The sequence below is a fragment of the Lacerta agilis genome, chromosome 1 (assembly GCF_009819535.1).
Source record: "Lacerta agilis isolate rLacAgi1 chromosome 1, rLacAgi1.pri, whole genome shotgun sequence".
In the NCBI taxonomy this organism is placed as follows: domain Eukaryota; kingdom Metazoa; phylum Chordata; class Lepidosauria; order Squamata; family Lacertidae; genus Lacerta; species Lacerta agilis.
This window is the reverse complement of record NC_046312.1, coordinates 18,580,804-18,594,402: the sequence shown is the minus strand read 5'-3', so window position 1 is coordinate 18,594,402 and position 13,599 is coordinate 18,580,804. Positions and strand designations below refer to the sequence as shown.

Sequence of the window (13,599 nt, the reverse complement as noted above, 5' to 3'; positions counted from 1 at the left end):
ATATATATATATATATATATATGCACGCACGCACGCGTGCACACACACACACATATATATGCCCCAATGATCACTGGTTGTAGTTTTTGCATGTCATAATATTTCATTTCATGCATCTGACAAAGCGAGCTTGACCTCTGGAAAAGTTTGTTGTTGTTCAGTCGTGTCCGACTCTTCGTGACCCCATGGACCAGAGCACGCCAGGCACGCCTATCTTTCACTGCCTCCCGCAGTTTGGCCAAACTGTATCAAATCTTTTAAAACCATCTAAGTTGTTGGCCATCACTGCCTCTTGGAGGAGTGAGATTCATAGTTTAACTGTGTGCTGTGTGAAGCAGTCTTTTCTTTTCTCCATCCTGAATCTTCAGCGTTCAGCTTCATCGGATATCCACGAGTTCAAGTGTTATGAGAGAGGGACAGCATTTCTCCTCTTATCTGCTGTCTCCATGTCATGCATAATTTTCAAAAACTTCTACCCTGTTATTCACCTTTTCCCTAAACCAAAGTCCCAAATGCTGCAGTAGTATTTTCCTTACGGCTGCGCTCCAATTTCTTGTTCTTTTCTAACAGATTTGCTGTTCGCTGACCACTGATGCACGGACTGAAATAAAACAAACAAACAAAAAAAATTCCTTCCAGTAGCACCTTAGAGACCAACTAAGTTTGTTCTTGGTATGAGCTTTTGTGTGCATGCACACTTCTTCAGATACACTGAAACGGAAGTCACCAGACCCTTAAATATAGTGAGGGAGTGGGGAGGGGTATTACTCAGAAGGGTGGTGGGAATGGGTGATCAGCTGATAGGTGTGGAAAACCTGTTGACAACTGTTAACGACTGCAATTTTTACAGGGTCTTACCGGGAAAGGCAAGGGGTGAGATGGCTAAGTTTGTGTGCACAGTTCTGCCTACCTAGAAAATATGAACAAGCTCATTCCATGAATATGCATCCTACTTATTTTGCACGAAGCTCTCATCAACCTACTATTGCATTTTTTTTATTTTGAAAAAATGCAAACGGCAGCTAATCCTAAACAAGGGGATTGCCTAGCCCTTTCCACACCCATCACATGATCTGCATAAGTCACCCAGAACAAGGGTACTGGCGTATTGAGTATTATTATTATTAACCCACCTTTTCTTCTGACGGGACTCAAGGCGGCTTACAGAAAGAAAAACAAATACCCACTAAGACATAAACGAGGCGCAGGGGAATCATTAAAACAACAACAACCACAATTCAACGTATATAACATCTACCAGTGCATGTACTGTAGTTTAAACTACTGTACGTTCAAACTTAGCACCGTCCACCCCCATCTTCAAAGCGCATGCGCGAGAGGAGGAGCGGGCGAGGTGGGAAGAAGCGAGAAACGGCGGCGCGCCGTTCCTACGCGGGAAATAAAACTACACTTCCCAGAATGCATCGCAGCACGCGGGTGGCGTCGGGAAAAGAGAGAGCGAGAGAAACGAGGCCGTTTGCCTTGCGACGGCGGCCGAGGAGGGGCAAACGTAACAAAAAAGAAGCCTCGTCGCTTTCGGGAGGGAGGGCACTTGGATTAATTAACCAATGAGGTGCCGCGTCTCGCGGGGGCGGGAAAGAGAGGAAGCCGAGCGCTGGACTTTTGACAGGGAAGCGGAGAGAGCGAGAGATTCGCGGCGGGAATTTCAGAGCGGGAGGAAAGAAGCGAGCGAGCGAGCAGAGGAGGGAAGCAGGGAGGTATATTACAGAAGTAAAAACAAAAGTAAGGAAAAGCCGTTGCTGCAGCCTGAGGGAAGGCAGGCGGGCGCGCCTGTGAGGGGGGCGAGGCGAGCTTAGGCCGCCGCGGGCCCAGGCTGCTCGCTCCTCTCTTCGCCACCCCCCCCCCCCGGCATTCCCAGCTGCACAGTGTAAATAACGATGACGATGATGATAAGAAATAACAGCAGCCTCCAGGGTAGGGCTGGGAGGGCAACGCTGCTGAGGCGAAGTGAGGCGGGGTTGGACTAGATGACCCTGGGGTGCCCCCCTCCCGGTTCTACAAGTGGGCTGGCAGGTTGCGGGGTAGGCGGAGCCACTCGGGAGGGGATTTTTCTGTGAGGGAGGATTTCCCGAGGGGTGTTGGCAGAAGAAAGTAGGGAGTTTTATGGCACGTTATTATATATTATTATTATTATTATTATTATTATTATTATTATAGAGTGATATAGAGTCACTTTTATCAGATACAAACAGGGAGAAGAAAGTGCGTCTGCATCTCATTCCACTCCTTGCCCTCCTCCCCATTGTTGAGACTCCTTAAAATCATTATTATAGCTGAGCTCATTATTCTTGGAGGTGCTGGAGGTAGCTTAGGTGGCTATGTCTCTCTGCGGCCCATTTCATCCTTATGGGAACCATTGGGAGGGAGGCCTGTTCAGGAGAGAGGCAGGGAGTAGTAGTAGTGGTGGTAATAATAATAATAATAATAATTTATTATTTATCCCCCAGCCACTCTAGGGCGGCTTCCAACAAAATATAAAAAATACAATAAAACATCAAACATTAAAAACTTCCTTAAACAGGGCTCAAGGCCGCTCAGTGTGTGGCTGGGTGCAACCCTAACCCCCCTTGGCCTGGGTATAAGCCCCGTGGAATTCAGTAAGATTTATTATTATCTATTAAATTTCTTGTCATTTTGTCTTGCCCAGGGAAACCCAAGGCAACTTTGCAAAATAAATGTGGTTAGGGCTGCATTGCAAGTGTGGATGTTCACCTGGGGATGGGGAGCCTCTGGCCCTCCAGGTGTTTATGGACTACAGTTCCCATCACCGCTGACCACGGCGTTGAGCTGATGGGAGCGGCAATCTGACACATCTCGAAGGCTGCAGGTGTCAATCAGCCAAAACTGCACCAGCCACTGCACCATGCTGGCTTTGGAGATAGGGGAAGGGGGTTGTGTGCTCTTGCACACTTTATCTCACACACAACCTTCGCCTGCTGGAGGCCTTTTCATTATCTCACTTTGTATTGAAGCCCATTCCAAAGGGAATTCCCTTTGGTGTAAATGTGGTGGGTTGTATTCCTGGTTTGTTTTCACACACACACACACAGCTCAGGATACTCCAGGTCAACAAGTTTTAATGCAAAACAAAGGCATTGTAGTGGCAGAGTTTTTAGAGCTGTCATGTATCAATAGAACTGCAAGAGAGCCATGCTGAATCTGTCCAAAAAGATGCACACACTTTGGCACTCTGCTTTTCATAGTGGGCAGTGAGATGTCATCTTGTAATTTGTTCCATTGTTTGACATTGATATCAGCTATTTGGAAGGTACACTGCCCCTGAACTTAGATGTTCCATTTAGCCATCATGATGGACAGTACAATGCTCTCACAAGGAAGTTCTGTAGTGTTCAAAAGGACTTACTCTTTAGTGAGACTGTTTAGGATTGTAGCTCAATCTCTTCCAGAGTGGGATCTATGTTCGTCTTTTGTCACACAAGCAACATTTGTCATCTTAAAGGTTCATGTTTATTACAGGGCAATATTTTGTGGGCTAGTGTTGAGCTGATGAAGTGAACTGTAGTCCACAACAGTTTATTATGCCATAATTGAATTATATTGTGCCTCTTATCTTGCAAGCCATATAAAAAAAATTGTAAACTATCCTATATTATTGGGTCTTGGAAATCCAAGTTCACATTTCTATCCATGAAGTACAGGGGGCTCTTCTAATAAATTGCGGTCTTCCTCCTAACCTACCTTGCAGACTTGCTGTGAGGCTAGAATAGCAACAATGTAGCCATGTAACTGAATAAATTAAGTTAAATATAAACAGTTTGAGAATACCGTATATACTTAGGGGATCTGCGCTGACGAGTGACTGACAAGGAAGGAGATTTTAGGAGTTGTAGATACTTGAATGTGAAAAGGTCAACCCAGTATGCCGTAGCTGTGGAAAAGCGGAATTAAATTATGTATTATTTATATGCATTCATATAATAAAATGTCTTACTGTAACCAGGTGGAAGATATTTTTAGAAGTCAATATCCTGTTTAGGTTTCACTTGGTAGTTCTAGTGCTCTGAATGATTAGTGCTGTCACACCACTGATTCATCTCTAGCCCAGAGGACTGTCTACTCTGACTGGCAGAACTCTTTTTCTGCTGCCTGATATTCTTTGAAACTGGAAATGTCAGGACTTGAACCTGGGACCTTCTGCATGCATTTCTTTTGTATTTCTGCATTATTAATATTTTGCTTTTATTAATTCACATAAAATGCATAAGAGAATCTCAGAAGCAATTTGTCTCAGGTAAAAATGTGTGTGGACTTTGTTTTGTACTTCCATTTTACCTGTTTTTAATAAAGAGGAGGTGAAATAGTTTAATGGGAGTTTTGTTAATGAGTTCTAAATAAGGATTTCTCATATATTATTATGGGGTTTGTGGCATATAAACCCACAGAACCTGACATTACATGTCAACTTCTGGTAACTCACCCCCCCAAAAAAAGTGTATTAAAGGCCTGATAAGAATTTTATTCTGTGTACCACCCTGAGATCTTATGATGAATGGCAGTATATAAATTTAATAAATAATAAGACGTTAATTGCTTTGGAAATTTATCTGTTTTATCTGGTTGGCATCCATCTGTCATTGGAGGAGTGCAGCTTTGGGGGTGAAGTCAAACTGTTGGAAGGTTGCAGTGCTGGCTGTGGCTGTAGAGACTGATGCAGGAGAGACGTGTTTTGCTGCAGCTGGGGCAGATGAAGGCATCCGGTTGTGCTGCTGCAGATGTGCTATGGCGTTTCTTCTCTGCGCTCCTTCCAGTGGTTATTCCTCCTCTGGTCACTGCTGGATGCACGACCTGCCTGCCTGTCTCCAGGCTCTGTGGTAGTCTGCAAGGGATTCCAACATAGCATGGTTGATGTTCCCAGCCTTCATGTCACATCCATTGCCTGCTGTCACTGGCACTTTATAAGAGCTTCTGGGTACACATGTCTTAAGCAGGAAAGAGGCAGGAGGCCTTTTTGCCTGGGCAAAGTACTCATGCTTTTTTGGTTCCAGCCATTTGTAAATTACTAAAGTATCCATACTCATTTCCCCCTTTCTTCTATTTGATAAACAGTGCCCCCTCATTTAAATAAGAAGAGAATCTAATTTCTTTTATTTTTGAGGCGTGGGTGTGGTATGTCTCCTGTTCCTTGGATTTTCTTAGAAAATTTCATCTATGCAGTACTTACAAACTTAGTGGCACTGCCTGATCACTAAAAGGAAGCAACCTTGCTGAAATAAACAGCAGTTTGTGGTGGATTAGAGCACTACCAAATGAGGAAGGACATCAGCTGTTGAATCATTCTGTGTTCCCACTCAGCAGAAACTTTGTGTTCAAAATAAATTAGAGGCATGTTCATTTTAGTTCTGTTCAGCAGGGATGGAAACATATAATAGGAAATGGCTGCTAAGAAACGAAGTGTGCAGGGAGGGAGGGGGGAGAAAAATTAATGGCAGATGCAATGACACTGAACAGTCATTCATGCCCTAGTTATGTCTAAGTTAGATCTTTGTAACACACTGTTGAGGAATATAATGGAGCAAAAAAGACTGTTGCCTAGTGAGAGGTGTTCCAAGTGCGCCAGCTGAACATTATTTCAACTATAATACTTGCCCATACTATTTGCTTGTTCTTCTTGCTTCAAACATAGCTGAAGAAATATTTATTATTATTTTAAACCTCTTCTGCAAGCCTGAGTTCATTCTGAGCTTTCGCCCACCTGACCTCCTTGTAACTCTTGGCTACTTTGTGATTTCTCCTTTCTTCTATTTCTTATACCTTCCCTCCTTACATCTCAGTTCATCTGTAAGCTCCTTATGCAGTCACACTGGTTTATTTAGGTGCCTCCCACTTTTCTTTCTTGTGGGAATTGTCTACCTTAGTATTTCACCTTTAAAAAACTCCCATCCATCTTGGACTCCTTTCTCTTTGAGTATTTCTGACCATGGGATTTCACCCAGTAGTTCCTTAAGCTTTTTGAAACCAGCCTTCTTAAAGTCCAGTTTCTATGCCATTCCTTTCCTCCATTTTCAGGGTAGAATATATCATAAATTAGTTTGCATACTTTTTCTGTGTTCAGAATATGTTTTTTTTCACTAGAGGAAAATCTGTTTTGGTTCTCAAAGTTACAGACCCTGGGCCACAAAGTCATGACCTATTTCCTCTGTAGCTCACGCATCTTCATACTCTTCTCACAAAATCACGAGGACTGCTTAACTTGCCTCTCTTCCCTGACCCCTTCACTTAAATAAGATTAAGAAGCAAGGCTGCTTTCAGAATCCAAACTCCATGCAAGTGTCAGGTCGGCTGGAAAGCAAGTCAGAAGCCTTGTGACCTACACCTACCAAGGGGGTGCTTTAAGAAACTCCCATCCATCTTGGACTCCCTTCTCTTTGATTTTTTCTCACTATGAGATCTTACCTTAAGTGTCCTTGAACTTTGATAACTGAGGCTCTCCTGGCGATCTTCCACCGTATGGAGTATGGTGGGTGGGAACAAATGATGGGCCCTTTTCATAATGCTGAACTTTTGTTCTGTGGCCAAAAAGTAGTTTCTCAGAAGAAACTGTAATGATTTAAAGTGGCCTATTTAATTTATTTTTGACTGCGGTTACTGCTTTTTCTTTTATGTTTCTATTTAACATTAGCTTTGTTTTGATTTTGTCATTGTAAACTGCCGGGAGCATTTTATGGAAAGACAAGGATATTTTTTATAAACAAATAAAATAATTAGAGTTGTGGTTCTTATGCTTTCAAAATGAGCCTATTCTAGTTTTGGTATTGTAGGTTGTCAGGACCACCAACACAGTTCCACTGCCTCCCTTCTCCATTTTATTCATTTGTTAATCACCTTTCATCAGAAGATGCTTAGACATTGTACAAAAGTGGGGATAAAAACTAGGCATGACAGAATGCCCAAATAGAACTGCTAAAGCTCATTTTCCTAAACTTTTGCATCTTACAGCCCACTATATATATATTTGCACATTTCTAAAAGCAAGGGGTGATCGTTAATGAACAGAACAGTTTATTTTCAAGGGGCAAAAAGAGGAGAACCCTGTTTGTTAAGTCTTGTCAAATATAATAGCCAATAGCTGACTATATCAGCTATACCTTTTCATCCAGCACATTTCTGAGGTGTTGTAGTTCAGTGACAGAGCACATCCATTGCATGCAGAAGGTGCCTGGTTCAATCCCTGGGTATTTTTACTTAGAAAGCAGCTGATGGTAAAGACCTGAGGCCCTGGAGAGCTGCTTCCAATGGGAATAGTCTTTGCTTGGCTTGCTGGACAAATAGTCTGACCCAACTTAAGGCTGCTTCCTATACTTCTAATTCACATGGTAGTTAAGCCATTTGAAAAATAAGACTAGTTACTGCTATTTGTGTTATCTGACAGTCTGCTGCTCACTGTTGTCAGTATGCCATCCGTGAAACTTCACATGCTAACATCCCCAAGTCATTCATGCATATACATATTTATTTAGATATCTAACTTGACTTTTCTGTAGGAAAATTGGATGGAAACATGTGCATGGATGCCTGCACAAAATTGCCTCTGCTGTATCTTAAATCCCAATGGACAGAAGTACCATTTCCTGAGTCTTGGGGCAGGTTAAAGGATGTTTGCAGTGAGTTAAATTTGAGCTGTAGGGGTGGTTATAAGAAGGGTTGTGCAAGATTTGATATCTCCACAAAGAGCAGGTTGTCTGGAAGTGAATGAATACTGTGAAATTTGTGTTCTGCCCATTCAGACTCATTGCTTGGCATCAATGCCCTAGTAATAGTTTGGCCACCTTGCAAATAGGCACAGTGCCATCATAAGCAGATGGATGTGGGCATTCTCGGCCAGGAAATGGAGCCTGTGCAGTTATCATAACAGTAGGATTCCTAGAAAGAGTCCTGCTTTTAGTTTTCATAGTTAAGGAGTCTCCCTTCATGTGCATTGCAAGTAAGCATTTATAACTGTGTAGCACTTTCCTTCCAATTGAGAATAAGTTGCACAAGAATATTTATTTATTACAAGTAATTGTATACCACCCTTCCAGCCAGGTTACCTTGCTCCCCCTGCCCATGTTTGTGAAACAAGGTAATATAAAATGTTGCCACATCTAAAGTAGGCTTGCCATCGAGGCTTGCCAGGCTGCCGCTGTGACTTGTAGGTTATTTCTACCTGCACTCATGAGAATGAGGTGCAGAAACACAGCGCTCCCCCCCCCCCCCGGTTCAACATCTCCCATTGCTCTGTTGCCATTTCCATCTACAGTACAGGATAGTGAGGGCATAGTTATGGTTAGGCTAGATAATTAAAACACATTTTAGAGCACAAGACAATTAATGTCTATAACAGGGAAGCATAAAGAGCTTTGCTCACATAGAAGTGTGGAAACTGGTTGTTCAGATGTACTCTGTCTTTAGGAAGGATTGAGAACTGCTGATTAAATTCAGGCCAAAAGCCCATCTAGTCCAGCATCCTGTTCTTACAGCAGTGCAAGAGATAGATGCCTCCAGGAAACCTGTAAACCAGATTTGAGTGCAACAACCCTCTCCTCATTTGCCATTCCCAGAAACTGGCATTCAGAGGCATACTGCCTCTAGCAGTAGACACAGAACATAGCCAGCATGACTAGTAGCCATTGATAACCTTATCCTCCATGAATTTGTCCAACCCCCTTTTTAAGACCAGCTGCCTTTGGCTGTCCCTCAGCTGTCACCTAGCAGTAGCCATCAAGTTGAAGCAGAGGAAGAAAGGAAGTATGGATCTTCAACTGGCTGTGCTGAGAGATCAGCTGCCTTTGGCTCTCCCTCATCTCCCATTCCATCAGGGTACCTGAGCAATTTCCATCCCAGCTCTTCATTATAAGAACTGTAATTTAAAATGATAACAATACCTGAGTTTGCTTTTTTCCACTTTCTCGTCCCCTTTTCCTTTCGTGTTGAGGCTTTTATATTGTAAGCCTGGGGGCAGGGATTATTTTGTGTGTGTGTATGTGTGTGTGTGTGTGCGTGCGTGCGTGCGTGCGCTTTTAAAAATGGATCTGGAAGTCTTTTCAGCTCAAGAGCAGGGTAAAAGTGTTTTAAAATAACCTGTATGGTCATAATGAGTGTTTGAGAGCTTGGTCGCTGATACATATGCCATTTACAAACTAAAGAATTCTTATTGTTGTTCATGTGGAAATATGGTTTTAAGATTCAATTAGGAGAAGGCAATTTTGTCCCAAAAGGGGGAGAAAACAGCACTTCAAGTATCTTCATTCTGGAGTGAGAATTTGTTTGGTTCTTATTTTAGTACTTGGGTTTTGTTGGAGGCAGCGTATGTCGAAGAAAGAGAACTGGTATATTAAATAACTAAAAGCAAGTGACTGTGTGGAATAACCTACCTCTTAAAAGGTGTGTTGATTTTTGTCTTTTGTCTTTTGTTTGTTTTAGTTTAGAATATGCCTAAAAAAGCAGCTGGGAAAAGAGGCCCTGCAAAACGGAAACTTGCAGAAGAATTTCCTCCAGGAGAAGTTTTTACTGACCTAACAAAGAAAGATTGGAAGCTTGGTCCAGTTATAGGCAAAGGTGGTTTTGGCTGCCTCTATCTTGGTAAGACTTTCTTTAGGCCAGGGGTGGTGGTGTGGGGAACATATAATCCGAAAACATGGGAACAGTGAAATCAATTTATCATGGGTACAATTTGGCTAGAGAATGGCAGCTTGATTTCCCTTCTTTCCTTCAAAATTATCACCTGATGAGCCCAAAGACACACTTAACATTCTGCATTGTTTAGATTATTCATTTGCTTAGCTTACTAAGTTTCTGCTGCTGATCCGGATTTTATTCATCACCTTCCATGCCCTGCTTGGGAGCTTCCCAGACACACCTGGCTGGCTGCTGTTTGGAAAGAGGATGCTGGACTTGACAGACCCTAGTCTGATTAAGCAAGGCAGTTCTTATGTCCTTTGTTATGTGGAAGTTTGGACACAGTTGGCTGTTGGCTGGGCATGGCTTGTAAAAATGAATAATGCATTTCAGCTGGAGATTTCCAGAGTAATACCTGGAGTTTGTGTCTCAGATTTTTTTTATGATGTAAAACCTACCCATCACTGCCTAATGAGTTTTCTTCTTTACTTGTGTGTGTGTGTATAAATATGTAATCTGGCTTAGGAACAGAAAGCTGAAATTGATGGCCATAGTGTAAAGAAGAGGGAAGGGTTTATGTCACAGGACTTGTTTCCTGCCAGGTTGAAGCCAGAGGCTCTTACTTTATAATCCCTGCATATATTTTTTTGCGTTTTCTAAACTTCTGCTAAGTATGTCAGCCACAGGATTCCTTTATGAGCTGAAAAATAAACGAGCAGTCTTAATATAAAAAAGTAGCCTTTCTGTGTTATAAGAGCACATTTGATGGTAACTCGCTCTACGTTGATCAGAGTATTGATACAAGACCTGCAACAGGAAGTACCTCAAAGACAGTGTAGTTTCTAGTTTCAGCAATTGATGCAATTGTGGCTCTTCATTGGTACCGTTACTGTGCTGTCTGTACTGATCTTGCTCTGTTTGGACTAGCAATAATTGGAATGCAGAGGGCACGGTCCCTTTCTGGCTTGCAAGAGTTAGACAGGCTAATGTCACTATCTTCATCACTTGCAGAAGCTAAGTGCCTGTTGGAAGTGACAAGTAATTCCCGGAGAGGCACTTCATGGTACAATTTAACATGTGCACGGAAAATTAAAATGTTAAGTGTAACAAGCACATGTTTATCACTATGGTTTAGCGCAATGTGTATGAGCTGGAATGAGTTATCGAAGTCGCCTATTCTTTCCCCCTTCAGTGTTAATGGGAGAAGGATTTCACCAGTATCATTGTACAATGCACACAGGCCATGTCCGCATGCCACACTAAACCATGGTTTGGTGCTGTGTCCAGGAGCTGCAATGAGCCTGAACAAAACATCAGTCTTGTGTGCTACCATCTCCTTCTGCCAAGAGGAGAACTTCACCAGCATTTCAGTTTCCTCTAATCCTGCCTTGCCGTTGTGTGAAAACCAGGAACTGTGATTTGTCACAAAATCTGGTCAGTTACAAAACAAGCCAGTGTCAAACCACTGGTTATGAAACAATTTGAACACTTAACTTTCAACATACTTATTTGTTACTACTAACTGTATATTAAGCAAATAGTTCTTTCACCATGCTGATAAGAAACCCTTCATATTTTAACAGCTGATGTTAATTCTTCAAAATCAGTCACCAGTGATGCACCCTATGTTATAAAAGTGGTAAGTATATATTTGAAGTAGTCCATTTTCAGATGCATGCACAGAACATCCTAGGAAAACTAGAAAGACTCTTTCAGTAGGTATGTGGAATTTTGTGGAGAGAAAATCCTTAGGCACCCAATTTCCCATTAATTACAAGTAGGTTGAAATAAGTTTAGATAAATTGAAGCCTTACTTTAAAATCTTTTTATTCTGTTCTGCCATTAGCATTCCTTATGCATTGCTAAACCACTTCATATGAACATTCATAAATGGAAATAAATAAATAAATAAATAAATAATACATTTAAAAAACACAAACTTTGTCCTGTTGCTGAAATAACTAAACACATACTGACCTACATTCCTATAACTGCACGGTTATAGCCTCAAATTACACTACTGCATTCATCTGCTGGGATTGTTTTTCTGCTTTAAGATTCCCTGAAATATGTATCAATCGCATAAGAAATGGACAGTTACTAATGCTGTGACAGATTGGAGCTGGAGTACGGGCTTATAACTTTTGGTATATGTCCTTATGGTATTAGAGGTGCTTAGCTATAATTCTTTATTTGGCAACTAATTCTGGCTACAAGCCATTTTACACAGTGGAGGGCCAGATCAACCCCCCCCCCCCGGGTTCGGTCCCTGGTTGCTGTCCAACTGCCCCACTCACCATCTTATTGCCTGACATTATTATTATTATTGTTATTGTTATTAATTGAATTTATATACTGCCCTATACTTGGAGGTCTCAGGGTGGTTCACAGAACAAGGCTGTCGATATAGAGGTGGCTGGGAGATGATTGGGCACTTGTTTCAGAGCCCTCTGCTATATTGGGGTATTCTGACTTCATACAGCAGCCAGACCAGCAACAGTAGGAAAGAGAGCCATGCATTGCTTTTGATACAGCCCGTTTCCCCATAAAAAGTGAACATGTCACAGAGGACAGAGTACAAGCCTTGTGCAGCCACTTCCTTTCTACTGCCTCTCAATTCCCTTTTCCACAGTCTCGCCACCCCTTGAGAAGGAGTGGATGTGGCATGCCTGGAAAGTTGGAGGGCGGGGGAGATGGCACCCCTTGAAGCAAATAGGATTTCGCCCTATTTGCTGAATCCCTGCTTGCTATTTATCTATCTTCAGACTATTGCCCATTTTGACAGTAAGAGGAAAGCCTGTTTATTTATTTATTATTTATTTAAGCCAAATTGTTAAGTTTCCATTTAGCATAGTTGCAAGTATTATTGCCTGGTAGCAGTAACCTAGTGCCGTGAATTTGCCTGTATCGGGCTGCCTGTAATTTATAGAGTTATAGACACTATGAATCGATTAAGTTTATGTTTGTAAAAATAGACTATACATCATGCCCCTGACTACTAAATGTATTGAAAAGCATTAATGCGTAGTTCATGCTGGTGATGTATGTGTGGTTTTAAGAGGATGCTGATATAAACATTTTATTTATACAGAATATCAGTACTTTGTAGCTTGCTTTAGTGTGTAACCATAATGGAGACAAATTGTGTTAATAAATGAATGCCTCTGACTACATAGAATAGACAGCTTGAAAATGTAAATGTCTCTTAGAGATGGGGACGTATGACCCCAGATGTAGATATGTGAAGTACTTGTGTACATTTGAGTTTACCCTGGATCAAGATTGAGTTGCTTAAGTCAACTTTATGTGGACAAAATAATGTGGTATATGACACGAGCAAAGTTTGTACTTTGGAGAGAAGAAAACGAGGTTGAGATGGGTTTCTTGGCAAGGAAAAGCCTACCATAACGTTCAACTTGCTTCAGATCTCAGCAGCACGTGGCTGAACTAACATGAACATTTTGGACCAACATCAATCACCCATGCCTACTAGGCTTTGGTGTGCATAAGCTCATTCACTGCCATTAGTGGTAAATGATCTGTGCTCTTTAGTATCTGAGCCTTTGTTGTCATAGGAACTGATTCAATATAGCTCAGCTGGTTAGAGCATGGTGCTGATGTCGCCAAAGTTGCAGGTTTGATTCCCCCTATGGGACAGTTGCATATTCCTGCATTGCAGGGGGTTGAACTAGATGATCCTTGGGGTCCCTTCCAACTTTATGATTCTATGATTAAAAAGTATCCCTTGTACATATTGGAGGGACCATAGCTCAGTACAGAGCCCATGCTGGAGAGCCAGTGTGGTGTAGTGGTTAAGAGCGGTAGACTCGTAATCTGTTACAAACACATATAGGCTCTAAGAGGGGGGTCAAGCAAAAATGTATATATTAGTAATTTGCTATTTCTGCACACCACAATATTACTGAAATGCAGAATATCACTTTAAATTTTCAGTCATCATAT

At 41.8% G+C, this 13,599-nt stretch overlaps 1 protein-coding gene across 3 annotated transcripts in view; it reads left to right on the top strand.

Moving 5' to 3' along the window:
* Positions 1–1,588: 1,588 nt before the first annotated feature.
* VRK1 (VRK serine/threonine kinase 1) overlaps positions 1,589–13,599 on the top strand; it is a 39,265-nt gene continuing 27,254 nt past the window's right edge. The window contains exons 1-3 of one of the 3 annotated variants that reach the window (XM_033140202.1): positions 1,589–1,718; positions 9,442–9,600; positions 11,220–11,275. In XM_033140202.1, coding sequence (XP_032996093.1) covers positions 9,450–9,600; positions 11,220–11,275 — 207 coding nt within the window. In that variant the 5' untranslated portion in view covers positions 1,589–1,718; positions 9,442–9,449. Of the gene's footprint in view, positions 1,744–9,441; positions 9,601–11,219; positions 11,276–13,599 lie in introns of all 3 variants that reach the window. The other 2 variants (XM_033140191.1, XM_033140213.1) reach the window with 2 other exon arrangements.